Here is a 21,249-nt window from a genome sequence, read left to right as displayed (position 1 = left end):
CTTTCCTGGAGGATCAATGGTATGCACTGCAAAGAATAGCAATGAATTTCGACAGTGCTGAATTCAAAGTCCTAAAAATAGCCTGATGTATGACCCAATCAAGAAGCTGATTCTTAAGGCTAGACAGAAAAGTAACCAACCACAGAGGAGTACAACACATTGTAGCATTCAATTTATACAGTATAAACACAGAACGTTAAAAATGTAAATGGAATTCAATTAGAAAAAAATCTCAAAATCTCAAGAAAATTATAAATGATATCATATTTATAAAGATAGAGAAAATTTTAAATTTATTAGTTCCTATCATCTATAGTTAATGCGGATTAGGAATAAGCATAGTACATTACAAAAATTCTAATTATCAATAAGAGTATTTTCATTTCATAACTATTTTACTTTCATCTAAGAGGGTTGATGTGAAAAACAAAAGGCCGGCCCTAAAATAGTAAGTGCTACCATTGTGGAGCACAAAAATAGTACATCACAAAAATTCTAATTATTTAAAATAAGGTTTTAAAAGTAAAAAAATTCTAGTCTTCCATGCTTTAATTAACCTGTATCTAAGCATGGCAAATTTGGTAGGTTGCAATTACTTGGGATTAATCATGTTTTTGCAGTGTAATGCTACTATGGTACTAAATGAAAAGCTGCTAGTTGTAGCAACACTCATGCCTAGACAAGTACAACTGAATGGAAAGTACATTTTTTCTGACTGGATGCTATGCAAGTTGCTGATGTGAAGTGAATGTCGACAGAACAAATGTCAACTTGAGCCCATGGAATCCACAATCAGTTGAGCCAGAAAAATGATAGACAATATTAAGCACGCAATAAAGACATCAATGTCTAAATCAAAATCATTTTGATGAAATTTACAATCAAACACAAATGTATAAAAATAGATACATCTATCATGCTATTCTAATATAAATCATGCAGATAGCATATCGATCTCATCATACTAAAAGTATTTATAAGCTGCTGTGTATGGTAAATGTTTATTGGTTTTGGTCATTCTTTGAAACTCAGATATTTAAAGTTTAATTGCTTGTAAATGGGTGTTTTCTCAGACCCCTTGATTTTGTCTCTTCAGCGACTGTCATAGATAGCCTTATCTTGATTCTCTATACAATAAAAGATTCATGATCTCAAAACAATGTAAAAACACATGATTAGAACTTTGTTCAAATAAATTATTGGTGTTATTAATAACTGTGGTTATAACTCATAATTACAATGAAAAGTTAATATACTATTTTTGTGGTTTCTATAATTACAGAGATTAATAAGACATTAGTATAAGATGCTACTACAAAAATAATTTGTCATTCAACCATATATTAAAATTTTTAAAACTACCAAGTTGTCTTCTAGACAATTGATAATTTCTATTAGTCATTATTCATAACTAAAACTGTCAACTTATAGGTGTATGATTTTACATGAAGCGAAAAAAAACAAATATCTTTCGAAAAAGCATTTGTAAGAATTAAAAGTTAAAGAATGACATGCTTGTCAAACCTGTGGGTAGGTAGAGATATCTTTCTTGACTTTCATGTACCTTTCTTCTGTATAAGGGGAAACCTGACTCTGTAAAACACATCAACAACATTTCTAGTTATAATGAAAAAAGGTGCGAAGTCATAGAATTTTTTCTTTTTGGTCATTAGAGCATCATTAATAACATGCCTTCTTTTCTGTATGGGTAGATTCATGATTCTATATCCCTAAATCAAGAAACCTTTAGTTTTATGTTCAATATTTTTTAAGTAGTTCAAAAAAGATCATCCAATTAAAAAAATTCAATTTATCTAGTGGAATATTTTTATCAAAACCTTATTGTTTAAGCTACATTCATATTTTTCCTTTCAGTTTTATTTTTACCAATAAAACAACAGCGAGATCAACTAATCATGTACCAAACAGTAATGTGCTTTAACTTGTTTATGCAGCTCACCATGTAATAAGCATATTTCGACCCTAAAATACAATCCAAGCAACGAAGTTTAACCAAAAATCCTTGCTATTGACTGGTCAAATTAATGTTTGACAAAGAAAGGTTCAAAATTAGTACCATATGAAAAACTTTGACTCTCTCAATGAATTCATTGCACTTGATAATGAATATTAACTGTTGAAATTAAAAGGATCATAGTGAATTGCACTACCATAAATAAATTATTGTCGCAAATACTGTTTACAAGTACTTAAGCAGATTAAGGTTTCAGTTGAAATTGTTAATGTCCCTAATAAATGATTATGGTACTCAATCAAGGTCGGCTGATGTCCCCATTAACTCATGGCAGTGTTCAGTTGAGGATGCCAATATCTCCATTTACTTATGATAGGTTTGAAATGAGGCTACCCATGTTTAGAACAAGAAATTAAGGGGATAAATTGAGGTTTGAAACAAATTATTGCAAATACTGAGAGGGGGAGGGGGCGAATCAGTATTTCAATTCAACAACTCAAACAAGAATCCAACAAGAAAGGCTCAAAACAGTGACACAAAATTTCCCATGGAAAAACCTTTAGGGTAAAAAACCACGTAATAATCAAATCTCTTTTATCTTTAAGGGCACCAACCCAGATTACATAACAATGAAACAGAGAGCTCCAGCTTTCCTCACAGCACCAACTGAATACAACAGAGGCTCCAACCTCTAAAATGGTAAGCACCAACTCAAACTTAACACAAAGTACAAGAACAAGAAGATGAAAGAATATGCATACTCTATGTTTTACTTAGACATAAGTAAAAACTCTCATGATCCAATACACTGTCATACTGATTGATATTATGCTTCTGCACACTTCTAACAAAGACCATTAACCTGTGTATACTAACAGAAAGCTACATTACACTGGAATTTTGCAACTGTCCATAATGTAACTAGACTCCCAACATCAACAAAGCACCTTTCATCATTTTGATACAACACATTCAAAATACTATCTGGTTCCAAATCTTCAGCTCAATACACACTTCGCTATTCCTTTTCATAGCTGCACACACATTCACAAGAGGAATGAAATTCTTTGATATATATCCCGCTAACTGCACACACATTCACAAGAGGAATGAAATTCATTGATACATAGCCTGCTATTTTAAATCAGAATATCATCTTTTACTTCACGCACACATCACCATCGCACACCTTCAATTGCATATTTTCCATCGGTTTTTTTTAATCCCCTCGACTAACTATCAGCTGCTATAGCTATATGCCATGCAAAGAGTAATCAAAAATTTAACACTAAACCTCCATGAAAGAAAACTGTTATTATTCAGCTCATAATGATATCGTGCAGCACTCCAAACAATACATCAGATTGTATTTTTTAATTCACGGTCATATATCAACCCAACTGACTCAAAAGAGTTTTTTCAAAGAGTCTATATGAAATTCGATATCATCATCTGATAGATAGTAACACCATTTCTTTTTTTTTAAGAATTTTTTCAAAAAAATGCATCGTATTTTTTAAAACTACTCAACAATGAAATGTATTTTTTAAAAATACAGCAACTTAACTCAGCATAGAGGAGAATCAAACACCTGTATCCTTACCATACAAAAACAGATACAAAGCCCTGACATCTTAAAAAACATACTACTCATTATACAGCCCCATACGTTTTTAAAAGAGAAGCAACGTACAGACTGAACGGAATAAAACTGATGCCTTCGAGTTCTGAAAAACTGTTGAAAAAAAAGGCTCAAAACAGAACCTCAGAAACCTGTAATTTCACTTGGCAACGATTGCTTGGAAGGCCCAACACAGAGATTAGCATCTGTCATACACTCAGAAACGCATACCATTGTTAAGCATAACACGCCAAACTAGTAAAATAACTAGGCATGCTTTTAAAAATAAATAAAAAATTGCCATTTGTTGCATTTAAAAACATCTTCAAACAACTACGAACTGATAGCAGCACATATTAGCAGCAGTTCGATGAAGAACGCGTGTTGAGATGAAAGAACAGCTGACCGAAAACCAGACATCATTCTCATAACCAAGAAAACTCTTCGAATGGAAAGACAACAAGCAAATTGCGTCAAAAATCCTAAAGCTCATAAATACAACCATTGACTAAAAAACAACCCCTTTGTCCTTAAAGGCAACCCATCCTGAAATAACTGAAACAATGCTGCTCCCCCTGGCTCTCTGCTCCCCCTTTGACATCAATGACTGAAAATGGTGCATAAAGTATTACAGTGAATACTCCCCCTGAGTCCAAATGGCGACTTAGAAAGTGAAATTACTCCTAGCTTCTGTCTCAACAACTAAAAGTCTCCTTTGGTAGAGGTTTAGTAAACACATCTACAATCTGCTCTTTAGAAGACACATATTCCAACTTAACAACCTGATTAGAAACTTGCTCTCTTAAAAAATGATATTTGATTGGAATATGTTTAGTTCTCGAGTGCATAACTGGATTTTTCAAAATATTGATAGCACTTGTATTATCACAAAAAATAGAAATAGGGCAAACATACTTAACCTTAAAGTCCTACAATGTGTATTTCATCCATATAACCTGTGTACAACATGATACAACTACAATGTACTCTGCTTTAGCTGTAGACAAAGAGATAGAAGCTTGTTTTTTGCTTAACCAAGAAACAAGACAGCCACCAAGAAAGAAAGCACGACCACTCACGCTCTTTCTATCATCTACTAAACCTCCCCAATCTGCATCAATATAGGTTTTTAGTTTAAAATCTTGACATTTAGGATACCATAAACCAAAATTCATTGTACCCTTATGATATTTAAAGATCCTCTTTACTGCTTGCACATGAGTGTCTTTAGGTGTAGCCTAAAACCTTCCAACATATCCAACTGCCTACATAATGTCAAGTCTAGTAGTTGTAACATAAAGCAAACTGCCTACCTTAGACCTGTAATATGCTTTATTCCGAATGACCTCTCCTTTTTCATTTAGCTTGTTTCTGAAAATCCAATTTTTACCGATTACATTTTTCTCTTTACACTAGGAGATCCATCCTCTTTACTAAGCTTACACCCTGTCACCATAGGTGTATTTACTAGATGGCAGTCTTCCATTCTAAACCTTTTCAGCATCTCCCTTACATACTTGGTTTGGGAGATAAAGATACCTTTTTCAGTTTGAAGTATTTTCAATCCCAAAAAAAAAGACAACTCTCCTAGGATAGACATTTCAAACTCTTTCTTCATGTTAGCTGCAAGTTCTTTACACATACCTGCACAATCACTGCCAAAGACTAGATCATCCACATAAACCACTACAATCAACATATGTTCACCTTCTACCTCCACATAGAGGATGTTGTCCGCGATTCCTTTTCTAAAACCTTGCTGCTGCAAATACTTATCCAGCCTGTCATACCAAGCATGAGGAGCTTGTTTAAGGCCATACAGTGCCTTTTTAGCTTGCATACATAGTCATGTTTATCAGATAAAACAAATCCATCAGGTTGTTCAACATATACATCCTCACTTAAATTACCATTCACAAAAGCAGATTTTAAATCCATCTGAAACACTTTAAAGCCTTTGAAAGAAGCAAAAGCAAGGACTGTTCTAATTGCTTCGAGACATGCAACAAGAGCAAAAGTTTCACCATAATCTATACCTTCCACCTGAGCATACCCTTTGCAGACTAATTGTGCTTTGTTTCTCACTACTTGACCTTCTTCATTTAACTTGTTCCTAAAGACCCATTTTGTGTCTATCACATTTTTATCCTTGGGTCTAGGGACAAGCTACCATGTCTCACTTTTTTGTATTTTATCAAGTTCTTCCTTCATGGCAGCTATCCAATGCTTGTCTTCAGCTGCTTCTTCAAAACACTTAGGTTCAATCATAGACAGCAAAGAAACATCTTCATCTTCAAAATAATTGACATATCTTCTAGTAGCTCTAATTCTATTTTCAGGTAAGATTTGATCAACAAGGTGATTTCTTTGCACAAACTTAGAAGGAATCTTAAAGATAGTCTTACCATGATCACTTTCTGATTCATTCTCAAAATGTGTACCTCCTGTTCCAAACTACAAACTAGAAGGAGAGGTATATGTTCCTCCTGTTTTGTGCTTTACCACTTGCTGTTCCAGTTTGTGTGTGTGAAGATGAAGGTTGGACAGCACCTCCTGTTTCCTCATTTTGAACATTGCTTTCACCATTTCCATTCCTACCACAAGTGTTAGTAAGCTCATGAACTTTACATTGACACTTTCTACAATCTTATGCAACATTTTACTAAAGCACCTATAAGCTTTACTTTTAGACAAGTAGCCTTAAAAAATACCTTCATCGGATCTAGGATCAAACTTACCTAGATTATCATCATCTTTGTTTATATAATACGGGCTACCAAAAATTTTAAAATACTTTACAGTTGTTGGTTTACCTTTCCATAGCCCATAGGGAGTTTTGTTATACTTTGCTCTCAACAAACTTATGTTGTAAATATAAACAGTTGTATGAACAGCCTCTCTCCAAAAAGCACGACTCTTGTCGGATGTCTCATGTAGACCCTTCAAGAGATCCTAGATCTCTTTAGCTGTTTTCCCTAAAGGCACTTGAGGGAGTTGATCATCTGTGATGGATAACTTGATAAGCATGACAGCCTCTCGATTCTTCGCATCATGTTTGTCTTGGTCTTCACCTGGTGATTTAGGACAAGAATACTTGCCCAAAACAATCTAATAAAGGTAACGATACTCAAAAATTGAAAGCATCCTCTGCTTCCAGGTATTATAGTTTTGGTCGTTGAACTTCTGACTACTCTCCAACATGACATTCGTCAATGATGCCATCCCTACTGTTTTCTTATGCACGAAAAACGAAGTCAAACTGCAAATTAAAAAATTTGATTGTTCTGTAAAAAATCAGTCAAAAAAAACCTTGAATGGCTGCTAGTACAAATTCCAAAAAATCTGGAAAATAGATGCAAAGGCCTGGCACAAAACCCAAGGCGCCGAAATTTCTGAAACACCCTGAAAACTTTTATAAAAACCCAGAAATTTTCGAAAAACACCCAAAAAGTTCTGCTGAAAGCCCTAGTCGTAGGAGTGAAAGACCAGAAAAAAAGAACTTTGTTTGTAGAAGATCGCGGGCAAATAAAAAACGTGAAATTTGCGAAAATCAAAAAAGTCGCCCAAACCACTTACAAGTTCCAAAAAAATCGCTACGTGGCCAATGAAAATAGCAAAAACGTGGGCAGAAATTCGTGAAAAAGTTGCGCAGAATAAAAAACCACCGTCGTCTGGCGTAGAAGGTCGCACTAAGAAAATCGCGTGAAATCCAAAACGCGAGTAGGAAGCAGACAAAAAACCCATGGCCGAAAATCCGTGAAATACAAGCATGCACCCAGAAAAAAAATCGCGCCGCTACGAAAATACTCAAACGCACGCAAAAATCACCCAGTAAATTTTTGCGATTTAAAAAAACTTCATGCGAGAAAAAAAATCCAACGAAAACTATTCTTCAAAACCCTCGAATACTGAAAATCGAAACCCATGAACCCTGCAATAAAACTTCGTTTTTGAAAAAAATGTAAAACCTGAGCATGCGAAATTGAATCAACAATAAGATTTTTTTCATAAAAAAAAATCTTTTAAAAAAAAATTCTGGAAAATTATTTCCAGGTAGAAGGGCACGAAAAATTTCTTCAAACTCGTCAGCCACTCTAATACCATGAAAAATTATTGCTCGAATAATCAAATAACTTTATTCAACTATAGAGCCATTTATATAGGCGATTACAAATGGTGATGTTTATAAGAAAACAAACAACCGCTCCTAAAAAATAGAAGCCAAAAATAGAAAACTAATTAAAGCAAAAATACTCTAATGACCATTAAAATACTAATTATATAATAATTAAATATTCTAATAAATAAAAATCTTACTTTACAAAAAGAAAATGTTTAGCTAAGTTTGCAAATCATGAAATATGCAAAGTAAATCACAATCCAAACCAAGATCCAAGAAATTCAATTGCTTTTACAAGAAATGATGGCATTAATGACGAAGCCACAAAAGTCTAAATTGCTGCATGTTCTCTTGGCAAAAATGTCCCTAATGTTCATCAAGAAAAAGTAAAACCTTATAATCATATTCTAGGAACAAAAGCACCTAAGAGTAGTATGATTTCCAAGGAAAGGTTATGCAATACCAGATGACTCTTCCAAATGCCGAATGAATGCCAATTGAAATAATGCACCTGTTTCAAAAGCACCAAGTATATTTTCTTAAGAACATGTTTAACTCATTATATTTAGCCTATTTTAAGATTTATTCCAAGCAAAAGAATTTTATTTATAACAGCAATCCATCAAAAATTACACTACAAATAAGGGGAGAAAAATAAATGTAGTTAAAAGTAAAACTACTGCAATTTCTTGAACATTCATGATAAATTTCAATAGATCTTATCATTATGTGATTTATGGTCTTGGGAATTTTTCCTATCCATTTGTTGAAAAGTCCACATCAGAGCTCTATTCTCACACTTTTAACATGAAAAGTTTCCCTCGATCCCAGATTCTACAGGGTCATATAGTAAAGCATGGTCTACATATGAGTAGGTAAAATACAAGACCTCTCACAGCAAGAGCAAAAACATTGTATACCCCACAAAAAGCACTTTAAAAACTGACTCCATTGACATTTATGGCTGATGTCAGAGTATTTGATTCTTTGTATAGCAACTTGTAGGCAAAAAGCTAACCAGCAAGCATAAGTTGCCATTGTAATTACCCAAGTTCTAGCACAAGCATCTTATTCTACTATGTCAGCTAAACTGAGTCTGCCATTGGAGGTCTGATTAGATCCTTTGCCTCAGTTCTCAGCAATCAGTTCACATCTCAGCCAATAAGTCATGCAGGAAATCAAAAAAGGAGCTTGCTGTTTTGCAGATCCTGTAGAAAAGTATACAGTTTTGTAATGGTGAAAAATGCATGCCTTGCACTTTTTTGCTTTGTTTTGGACTCCCTTTTTACCTGCTTGACCCTAATGCAATGACTCAAAAATGACATATTCTTATGTGGAAATCGACAAAGAACCTGATCCTAATTTGATTTCATCTTCCAAGAGACCCGACCTGGTCCTCTATTTTACAATGACCCATGCTATGTAGTATGTGTTATATGAAAGTGAGGCAGTGGAACAAAGCGATCATACACCATACCTTAGTAAATATCAAACAAAAAATACTGAACTATGTATGCAACCTGCATACATTTCCCTGTAGGAAATAAGTATCCCTTATGTGGGTCCAGCCATACAAGAAATAAATAAGGGCATTGCACGAGGAAAAAAATAAATTACAATGTGAATATTTCTAGATTCGAGATCAAAAGAGTGGCCATGGATAGTTCTGAAAAACATAAATAAGCTTTTGGATGAACTTACAAGGATATGAAAGGAGTCCCAAAACAGTGTTATGTGCACCATAATGACCTTTTAAAGGGCACAATACCCGCAAGGAGAAAACCTTAAAGAATGGATCCAAGACAGGCAGCTTAGGCACATGAACAGAAGGTAGGAATATTATTCAAAGCAGCAAGAAGCGAATAGGTATCACCAATGATAATAGCACCCAAAAACAATGTAGATGAGGTTATAAAGGGATATCTGCAGATTGATAATGCTTACTAAGAAATATCCATTTTCTATCCAAATAACAGATATAATTTTAAGGATGTCTCAGGTAGGAAATCATATTCATGTTCAGTTGGATTTTCTGCTAATAATAAAATTTGTATTGTGAAAGAACAAAGGAAATACCATGAAGCTGTTAACAACTCAGGAAAATGGAGGATGACGTGGAGGTATGACTATCCCAAACTTAAGAAGTCATACATATTCAGTATAAAGATCAAGAGAAATATTTTGAACTGAACATACCAAACTTTGAACATGCAATATTTGAACAGTAGGTTGTGATTTTTTTGAGAAAGATTAAATCCAACATCGCCTGTCCATGGATCACAAGAAATAAGTCACAACAGAACTTAGTAGACGATGTTATTAATTCTGCTATGAGGTTAAAAACTGTAACTAAATATGGAAAGTATAGTCACCACGAAGATATAAAAGAAATGCCTGATTTTGTGGAAAGGTTAACAGATTTATCACAGAAATTGGCAGCTTTACTAATGTGTTGAGGAAAATCCAGGACACTCCATTTGTCAATGATATTTCAATGATGAATACATGATATAAGTATGTCAATATCATAAGATTTTTTTATTTGGTAAAGAAAAAAATAATAAATGGAGAAGTGGAGAATGAAAGGATGAAAAATTACACAAAGCACTGATACTGGTGGAACTGGAGCTGGAAAATAAAAAATGACAAAGTTATAAAGTTCAAACATTAAAAAATGAAGCAAACAACACTATTGCTAAATAAAATAAATTGTTGCCAAAAAAATCAGGGTTGCATAAGTCTGTAAAGTTGACAGATGAATCGCAAGTTGAAGTGGAGAAGTTGCAGACATCACTGTTGTTCTATGTACCCCAGGGACGCATTTCCTGACCCCATCCCCAAATGGAAATGTTCCAACAATGCAGGGACATGTTGGAAACATCCCCAAAACATCCCTGATTTGTCAAAAAAGTGGAAGTATCCCTGGGACATAAAAAAAAATTTAGTAAACGCCCAGCATCATCAAGGAACAGGTTGCTATCCCTTACAGCCCAATCAAAAAACAGATAATACTTTTTTAAATACACAAAATTAGGGTTGTATAATGTATAAAAACATATACAGTAGAGCCATGTGGGGTTTGTTTTAGCAGCCCAGGATGCACACACCAACAAAATTTATAGAAAATTATTTTTCCTTACAATAAGATCTGGCCAAATGTTAAATTTTGCATTAAATTCTCCTCCAGCCAAATTATGTTGGCAATATGCATTGTCATTGATGTCAACCTGATGTTTAGCAATATGGCTAGTTGTTGTGTTGTCGTTGATGTCTATAGTTTGTGTGTTGTCATTGATTGTTGTAGAAGATGTTATCACTAACATACAGTACAGATGGTTAATGGTTGATGGTTGAAGTTTCTTTGGGTTGTGGATGTCCACCTCTCTTGGTGTCTGATGTCTACACTCAGTCCAACATGTTGTATTGCTGGTTGGTTGATGGATGATGACATTTGTAACGTCCCCTTTCGGGTTTTACCTTGATTTAGTCCTGAAACAACAATTCTAACTCAAAGTAAGAATTGTAATACATTAATAAATTTTATCTTATCAAAACTGGATATATTTTATTATAACTTTAAACTCATAATCTTAAGAATAGTATGGAAGATAGAACTTATCTTGTTTTATTGTAATAATTATAATAGCCTCTTTCCAAGGGCTAACGCTCCTTATATGTCTTTATGCAAAGTATATAATGATATCACTTATAGTGATATGTCTGTCCCTGTTATGAAGATTTATGATTGCAATAATGATTACTGATGTTGTTTCTGATATCGTCAATCTGCATTTGCCATACTTCAATCTGCATTTGCCATACTGCCGTTGTCTCTGATATTTCCCTATATACAAACCACCATATTATTGGCATGGGATCAAATGATCCATTTCGGTGATCCCATAAAGATCCGAATAAGGAAGTAGAACCCCTAACGTGTTGACAGAGTGCACACGCGGACTGAGGCAGCAATCGTGGTGTGCTGAGTCTTCTCCTCTTTTTGTAATCCCCTCACATCCTTGCAGGGTCTCCCTTTATTCTTCACGAGGAGCCACGACTCTCTTAAGATAATGGGACATGATGGTCTGGGCATGACTCTTTGGTGTAAGGGACGTAATCCCCCACTTGCCCAATAAATGAACAAGACTTGCCTTAAATTTATTATGTTAATCATAATCAGGTATTGATATATTTCCATCTTATGTTTGATAGGATTGGTCTACCTACGCACTAGCATATGTGTCGCCACTCTCAATACCCTAACTATCTTCTCCTATTTGTGCTTCTCTTCCAGGCATATTGTAGTCCCTTTCCCTATGACTTATCTATTTGATACCGGAAGAAGTCTTCAACGAAACTCATCTTATATTGCTTTTATTGATGCAGAGGTAATGTGTTTGGTGTTTGGCCTTTGATGATAGAAGTATCTGGAAGGGAACGATTCTTCACCATGTCATCATATTCAGTCACAGCGCCTAGCAATCACGTAGGATGATTGCTCCATATCATTCACCACTTTCGATCTTTCCTGGTGTAGCAATACCTATGAGATACAATGCCTTGTGTCTTATGATGACTCTATCAAAGGTATCCTTTGTCATGTCCCCACTCTAGCTCAGTCTAGCAGAGACATGTGAGTCAGCTTATTATGGGGTCTTGTAGGCTGATAGGGTTGGACAGAGACCCGGTTTGGTTATTCAGTGTTGGAGACTTGGTGTTCTAGCAGTTATTGATCAGTTGGGAGACATTCCTTGTTTTTAGGAGGCAGTTCCTACTTTTTAGGAGGTTTGATCATGCCCAAGGTTGGGTCTCCATGAGATGCCTCTTTGGGTTCAGTTTCAGAGAGATTGGGCTTGTTTCCTAAATTTTAGGAGCATCCCTAGATTTTAGGGATGAGACTACCAGTGAATCCTTGATTTCCGACTTCAGTCACAGACAGGTGACAGGATGATTTTAGGGTTTGTAATGTCAGTTGGGCATTTTGTGGCTATTTGGGTTATATTTTTAATATTTCCTAAGTTAGCATTTAATAATTAAATAAGGCTAAGTTGTTAGCCATTTTGGAGTAATAAGGGGATTTTTGGCCTCATCTGGATGCGCATCCTATTGTGTGATAGCTCGTTGGAAAGATCTTGAAATTCTTTAAATCTTTCTCTTTGGTCTCAGGGCAATTCAGTGAGCGGATTTCTGTCTATGGGGAAAAAGGTCATTTTCTAGTAACATGACCACTTTAAAATAAGAAATTATAACATTTCCACTAGACCACGCCACTTGGAGACAATTAGGGTTCGATTTGCAATTGAGAGGGGTTATAAGGGGATAGGAGCTTCATTCTATGATCATCTTTTGCATATTTGACAACTTGTATGAATTTGCTCTGGAGAGCGATTTCTAGACTGGGACGCAAACCCCAGGATTAGGATTGGCTGGGACGTAGCCCTCAGCAATCTTTGGCACCGGACTTATAAGGCATTGTGTGTGGTGATTAAGGACAGAGGCATCAATTCTCAGTAGGGTTTCAGCGTAGCCTACCATCTTTCCAGTGGAGAAGTGGTTCATTGCAGCTGGAGGAATGCCATTTGCAGCAAATACACCACGTGGTGTATAGGGTATTGCTTGTATTCACTTCCAGTGTATGTGGGGTTGGAGAACATTCTTCATCTTCCAGTTTGACTTCGAATTTGTATGAGAGCTTGGGAAATACATTGGATTCATTGTTTGGCTTTGTAATTCAGACAAATCTGCCTGGTACGATTTGCAATAATTCTGACTTTTGCTGTATACCTCATTTATTTCAGTATTGCTTCATATTTGCTGTTATCTATTCCTTCCTATGCTATAAAACAATCAAAAACACAAAAACAAACAACCCTTTCTGCACTTCTGTCTAGTTCTATAAGAAAAACTTAAATAAACAGGAAAACAAAATTAAAATAAAAAATTACAGCAGGTTAACAGCAAAGATCTATCCGGGATCTTTCATCCTTTGCTGTAGAGTCTCCCATGCACTAATGTTCTAACCGATGCTTTTGATTGATTGATTACCCTTACCTTGTCAACGTGCTAAATCAACTCCTCAACTTATCGAACTGGAAAAATTATGGTAAGGCAATTGACCTCTCCGATATACTTTATGGCCACAACGATATAAATTAACTTCTTCATGTATGATCCTTGATTTATTATCTCAATTTTGTCTCTTTTAGAGACTTCACAAAATTGGTTTGCAGACTGCGAGTATGGGGATATCACAACATTGTGATGATGATATTGATGTGTCTATTGACAAAGAGGGTATAATGAAGATATCCTTTGGATTTGGATTAGAAGCATAATAATTAGGGTGATCCTATGAGGTGCAGCATGTTTATCCATGGCTTTGGCTCTCTTGTTCAGGAAAATGTTGTTTCCAAAAAGCTTGCAGTATGATGGGATATGATATGCAGGAAAGAGTATTTTAAGTTTGGCTGGAATAATGTTCCACATTCCTTCACATTGGATGATATGGTCTTTGTAGATTTGAACATAATGTTTATGCTCTGTGGACACTGCACTGCTATCCTTTTAGGTTCCTGGTGTTGTTGCTGAAGTGAGTAGTGATTGTTGTTTGTTGACAATCTGGCTGTCTATTAGAAGTGGATTTGATTGGTATGAAAAATGCTCCACATTTCTCCGCATTGATGTTTCAAGTGTTACGACTTGGAGGACATGCTTTTAATGTTTGTGCGTTGTCTCAGTAAGTTTCAGGTATTGATGTGCTCTACAAGAGGTTTTATTGATCTTCTATTCAAGACTATGTTTCCTTGCATCTTGGTAATGAAGTGTTGTGTATTTGTTTGTGTTGCGTCAGCATGTATTGATGTGACATTGAGAAAGAAGTATTTGGGAATAATGTTGGATGTTCTAGGAATGTCCTCATGTGCTCCACATGGTGTTGGATGATCAGTCAAGTGTTGCATTGTATCTGATGTTGTCTTTCTCAATAATTGTTGTGGTTTGGCCGACAGAGTTTGTTTTTCAACTTGTACTATGATCTTAATGATATGTTCCAACTTTGGAGAGTGTGTTAAGTTGTATTTTGATCCTACCTTAGTGTGTGGGGATCCGCATCGAGTTAATTCATTTGGATGTTATGTTTCTGGGCCAACTGGTTATATGCTACATGGTTTATCTACACGTTACCTTATTGCCGACCTTGGAGTATGTGCATCAGCATGTATGATGTTTGGGGCCGCTTAGAGAAATGTAATATGATGTATTAGGTCCTCTCGTCTCCTACATTGGACTGCAATCACCACAATTGTGTTTGGTGGCCAACTTGATAGGACTTATGCTTGTCCTCTATTTTGGCCAGCCTAATTGATGTTTTGAGATGAGAACGTTGATATATATAGAAGATCAAATCAATATGGATGTGGTATTTGAATGTAGCGTGTTGGTTGTGAGTGTGTGGATCAGATTATGTGTGACTGTGCCTAATAATCATATCATTTGTAGAGTTGGTGATGCGAAGCTAAGTGGTGGTGGTGATTGTTGTGGAATTGGTTGCTTGTAAAAGTGGTTCAAGGGCAGCTTCATGTTTAGAGAAGACCTTTTGATATTATAATTCATATGTTCATGTACCTTGCTCAAATATAGTGAATCTTCCAACAAATCTTTGTATCATGCCTTGAGGCAGTGAGTCTCAACCTGCAAACCTTTTTGTATCTTGCCCTAAGGCAGTAAGCTTCAGCCTATAAGTCCTTTGTATCTTGCCCTGGGATAGTGCATCTAAGCCTGCAAGTTCTTTTAAGGAGTAGTGTGCTCCCTTGGCAGTGAGCCTAAAACAAGTCCTTTTAAGGAGTAGTGTGATCCCTTGGCAGTGAGCCTAAAACAAAGTCGTAATTATTTCACATATTGTGAGTTGACTCTCCCAGTGGTTTTTCCATGTTTGGGTTTTCCTCGTAAATCTCGTGTTCACTTGTGCATTGTGTTTCATTGTTCTATTTTTCATTGTTGTTGATAAGGTTAAAGATAAGTTGACTATGATTTGGGAAAATAAAGTTTAAGTTGCTTATGGTCCGGATTGATTCACCCCCCCCCAACCTCTCAGTCCTAAGGTGTGTTCAACAATTGGCATCAGAGCCAAGTTCCTCTACAAGAAGCTTAATTGCTTGAGACAGATCTGAGATGGTGCAAGATGGATCTAACAAGATTTCCAAGTTTGATGGCACAAACTACTTGTTGTGATCTTTTTCACAGATCATCCCATTGCAAATGGGGACCCTCCTTTTTTCTTGTTTTCTAGGGTTTTTGTTAGTGCCTTGTGACCTTCCTGCGTTAGTATTGTCAAGTTTGTCAGTTTTGAGCGGCCTGAGTTTTTGAACATTATGAGTCAGTGTGTGCAAGCCATGGTTAGAACAGAGTCTAGACGTCATCATTGTGTCTAGAAAGCCCAAAGGATGAAGATCGCAATTGATTTGAGCTAATTTGGACAACTTTCTATTTTTGGAAAGTTTTTTTTTTTTGCCTTTTCCTATTTTTTAGGAAATTTCATTTTTGGCATTTTGAGCATGATCCTCAAAGCAGCTATTTTTAGAATGTTTTTCCTATCTTTCAGGGATGCTTGCTTTTTCTATTTTTAGAAAGTGGATCTAGGGTTTGCACTGAGATACACCAAAATGATCGACAAATTCCTCCTAAAATCCAAGTTTTGACCAAAAAGCCAATCTCCTAGCTTTTAGGAATCCCGAAAAATTCAATGAATGATTGAGGCATAGTTTTCAAATTTCAAGTCAATCCGGTAAAAATTGCGCAAGTTATGGAGATTTCAATTTTTGATCATGTGGTTCCTGATCTTCATGAAGTCCGCCTTGATGTTGGTGCAAAAGTTTGTTCAAGTCTGCCTTGGGAAAGGTGAGGTGGGTCATGATCTTCACCACGTCCGCCCTACCATGAGTTGAAGTGCAAGTAAGGGATGAAGTCCACCTTGCCTTGAGTGGGATGAAGTCAGCCTTGCCTTGAGTGAGATGAAGTCCACCTTGATGGATGGTGCCTAAACTTAATGAAGTCCGCCCTCCAAGGTTCCCAAGTTGAACAAAGTCCGCTATGAGTGGAGAGTTGAGGTGCGAGGAAGTAAAAAAGTCCGCCCTTGGTCAAGGTTGTGGAATCCATGAAGTCCGCCCTTGATCAATATGAAGATGGTGCCTAAGCCAAGTAAAGTTCACCCTTGATCAATAGGAAGATGGTGCCCAAATCAAGCAAAGTCTGTCTTGAAGAGATATACACAGTGCACAAGTTGAACAAAGTCCGCCATGAGTGGAGAGTTGAGTTGCAAGGAAGTAAAAGAGTTCGCCCTTGGTCAAGGACTGTGGTTCCTAAAGTTTGTAAAGTCTGCCTTCTTGGTGCACAACATCAAGCAACCCCACCCTATCATGAGACATGGTGCAAAGTTGATAAAGTCCACCCAAGAGGAATGAAAGTAGAACGTGGAAGGTGCCTAACTCCCCTAATGTCTGCCCTAGATGGAAAGGTTTTGAGGTGCACAAAGATGACAAAGTCCGCCCTGCTGCAAGTAAAGCTCACAGTGATCAATGAAGTCCGCCTTCCTCTACTTGGGAAAAGAATCAACAAAGTCCGCCCTATGGTTAAGAACTTAAAGAGTATGAGATGGTGCCACCATGTTAAGAAAGTCCGCCCTACATCAGCATATGATGGTAAACAACATCAAGAAGTCCACCATGCTAGCTTGGGAAAGGTTCCCAACTTTCTCAAAGTCCGCCCTATCTTTGATGAAGGTTGAAACAAGTCAAACAAAGTCCACCCAAGGGAAATACTTGCCAAAATTTGAAAATTAAAGAATATTCCTCAACGATGTCATCACAATCTTCATAAAGTTCGAACTTGAGCCAAAAATAGAAAGTTTCTTTGAAGGATATGTTGCAGATCAGTTCGAGTTTGAGACTGCAAATCGAATTAGAAAGTTGCATTTGAAGTTGCAAGATAAGATTTCGAGTTTAAGAATGATGACCAAGCAACTAAGCATGAAAATAGAAACATGCAAAGACTGAAAATGGATTTAGAAACTTTCATCTTGAACTGAAAATTGAAAGATCGAACTTGCCAAAGAGATGACAATTCACTAAGGTCCAATTTGGAAACTTTCTTTGAAAGATTAAAGACTAAACGTCCAAGTTCGATGAATGAATAGCAAATTAGAAACAAATTTTGAAGATCCTTTGTGTTTCCATGTATGAAATTCGAACTCTTATACAAATACCTTATTCGTTCTCTCATTTTTACACATAAAGTTCGAACTTTCTGAGCAAGTTGAGAATGAATTTAAAAAGTTTTCTGCAGGTTGAGAGTAAATTTTGAAGGAATTTTGCAGGTTGGAAGTGTTTTGAAGAAGATTTCAAGTATATTTCTGAGTTATCAACCATTTTTCAACTCAGATTGTTGAAGAGTTTTGACTGTTTGGAGAATAAACTCATTGATTTTCTGTGATTAACTTCTGATTTTCCCATTCTTCTTCATTCTTCGAAGGTGAAAGTTGATTTCATAAGCAGAATATTAAGGTTTCAACCTGATTTTTCTTCAAAGATCTAAAGAGAAGGAAAAAAAAGAAACAGATTTCTATTCTTCTCTTTCTTATTTTCTGCTTTTCAAAAGAGTTTGAATGGATTTAATGAAATATTCTTGGACTTAAATTTTCCCAAGCTCTGATTTTGAAGTCAAAATCAGACCTTAAGTTTCCCAAGTATTGTGATTTTCAAGAGATTTTCAGAATAATCAATTATGGAAAATCCCATTTTGTGACTAAGTCTTGAAAAGAAAGTGAAAACCACAGATTACTTAGCCACCAAACTCACAAACTACACCTAAAAGTATAGAATTTAACTTAAATTCGTTTGATTGTTTTGCAGATATCTCACAGCTAGGATGAAGTTTCAAGTGGATAAAGATTCCCCTCCGGAATCCAAGATGAGGTCTAAGTGAAAGCTGGTCGGAGACACAAACTTGGGACATATCAACCTGAGGGAATTCAAGAAGCGAATGTATGGCCTAGACAACTTGATGCCTACAACAACTGCCAGAAAGATGATGAGGAATGGAATCGTGCAGGCTGTTGGTTTCCTTCCAGCGATGCAGTATACTGAGTTGGTCGTAGAATGCTCTAAACACTATAATCCTATAAGCCGAGAGATCATAGCACCTGACGGGAGAGTCTTGGCGAACATTAGTGATGTTGCTATCAAGGAAGCTTTCCGCATCCCTGAATATCATCACCGTGTTTACGTGACCAAGGAGGAAGCAACACGGCTGTATCAAGATAATATTGAAGAATATGAGGCCAACATCAACCATCAATGGTTGGAAAAGCCAAGGAAGGGTGCTTCCAAGTTACCCAAGGATCTTGTGAGAGCCTATTTCAAGGAAGATATTGGAGACCTGATAATTTTGTTAAACAGAGTCATGGGTAGTCCACAAGGCGCACCATTTGAGCCTTGGATGTACTACTTCATCAACCAGATAACTACCGAAGCAAAGATGATTGATTGGGCAAAGATTATAAGTAATAATCTTGATGACCATCTAAAGAACTTAGAGGAGAACAAGATATTTTACATGAGTTCCTATTTGGTGTACTCTCTTGCTCGAACCTACAGATATAGAAGACTCACCTTCAGAGGAGAAGTGGGAGATAAGGAGAATCAGTCCCACAACTACACTTGGAGGAAAAATTTCACTTCAAGAGAGTCAATGATGCATTCTTGATGCATATTACAAGGACGCTCCAAGGTGGTCTTCATCAAAGACTCTCTCAAGAATCTAAAGATTTTATCAACAGACTCAGGCATTGGTAGATACAATACCCTAGATTTACTTATCTAAGAATTCAAGGATTCTCTGGACCTCCTTACAAGTTACTTATGTATCCAACCAACAGGGTAGTATTGCTTGAAGTTGTTACGCAACATGAAAATTATATGATTGTTCAAAAAGAGAAGCAAAAGAAGGCAGGAATATCTTCTCTCACTATTGGAAATGGATTGGAGACATGTCCATCATCACAGGTCGCCGCTAGTGTTGAAAAGGAACTTGCTTGGTACCCATTCTTCCAATATAAGGCCAGAAAGCATTTTGACACTTTTCACCAGATGAAAAAGGTTGATGGAGAGATATTCGAGCATAGACCTGATCTCGAAGATTGCACCTGATAGTTTTGAAGTCAGAAGGAGATTGTGGTCCAGACTTCCTCTGAATTTGATTAGAGTAACAAAAGTATTTCAAGTAGCAGATCAGCTTGAAGATGATCCCGAGCTTGAGAAGCCTCACTTTGATAAGTTAAGAAATGAGCCCCTTGCCTTGGTCAATTGGTCAGATTCTGAGAGGTTTGATTTGAGCGACCTCACGAGACCAGTGATTGAATATAACATTTCAGAATAAAATACCAAAGTAATTTACCCTCTCTTGAACAAAATCACCTCAGATGCTAAGGGTAAGATCAACTAAAATGATTCCAAGGTTTCTACATGTCAGGTTTTGACGAGTGGGTAACTCAATGGTCGATGTGAATCTTTGTACTTCTCCTTCTCTTCAATTTCTCTATCTAACCTTGAGCTAATCGCCTTAAGGTTATCACCAACCTCCTGAAACTCTTGCCCTCTTGTAGTACGGCCAAGGGCAACTGAAGTAATCTAGAAATCCATAGGAGTAGCAATGTCCATCGTCACACCTCCAATAGAAACAGTCACCAGCGCAATCTGCATTCCTGTCTCATCTCTAGCTATGTGCGACAAAATCTCAGCTCTCTTGGGTTCTTTTTCCTTATTGCCCCTAGCTAGGTAGTCATCAATGTCATCAATAGGCTATACCTCATTTTCTTACTTTATTCCATACTTTTCATCAACCAATCAGGAATAGCGGATATTTCCATACCATCATCGAGACACATCTCGATCAAGCCCTCTCAATGTCGAGATATCATCATCATCATCAGGATTACTCCTGGTCAAATCATATATCTCATTTCCCAAACTTACCTCCAAAAGGACATTAGGGGATCTCGTTCGATCATCATTCTCATTTGGTGGAGCAGATGTCACTATGGCATGTAACTCCTGAATATTCTCTGGTAGTATCACTGTGTTGGAACATTATTGGGTCTCCTTATTCTGTTATGTTATTTCAATTTCCTTAATTGATGAGACACTGAGAGGTGGTGAAGGAATGATACTCTTTTGTTTCTTCTTCTTGACCTCCTCAATCTTCTTCCCTCTGGCCTTGATTCCTCCTAGCGTGTTTTTCCTTCTATTGGGAGCTTGACTCTCTTCATCTGCATGAATCGTGACATCACTGATAGTCCTCTAATCATCTTCAAAAGTAGATTCTTTCGGCTTCATCTTTTCATAAGTGAAGGAAACACCCATATCAACTAACTTATTAATCTAAATATCCACCCATATACGGGAGAAACTTAAGACCTCTCTCATCAATACATTCAAATCAATCTCTTTTGATTCTGACCAATTAGGCAATAAGATTGCCTTC

General features: G+C 36.4%; 1 protein-coding gene across 3 annotated transcripts in view; it reads right to left on the bottom strand.

Annotated features, from left to right (window-relative positions):
* LOC131029530 (prolyl 4-hydroxylase 1) overlaps positions 1-21,249 on the bottom strand; it is a 213,778-nt gene that overhangs the window by 149,010 nt on the left and 43,519 nt on the right. For 2 of the 3 annotated variants that reach the window (XR_009102788.2, XM_057960036.2), the window contains exons 2-3: positions 8,180-8,227; positions 1,525-1,593 (exon numbers count right to left, since the gene is read on the bottom strand). Coding sequence is in view for 2 of the 3 variants with exons in the window: in XM_057960036.2 (XP_057816019.1) it covers positions 1,525-1,593; positions 8,180-8,227 (117 nt within the window). In the remaining variant the exon portion in view is untranslated. The remainder of the gene's footprint in view (positions 1-1,524; positions 1,594-8,179; positions 8,228-21,249) is intronic. The other variant, XM_057960037.2, reaches the window with a different exon arrangement.

Source organism: Cryptomeria japonica, chromosome 5, assembly GCF_030272615.1.
Source record: "Cryptomeria japonica chromosome 5, Sugi_1.0, whole genome shotgun sequence".
Taxonomy (NCBI): domain Eukaryota; kingdom Viridiplantae; phylum Streptophyta; class Pinopsida; order Cupressales; family Cupressaceae; genus Cryptomeria; species Cryptomeria japonica.
This window is presented reverse-complemented; position numbering and strand designations above follow the sequence as displayed.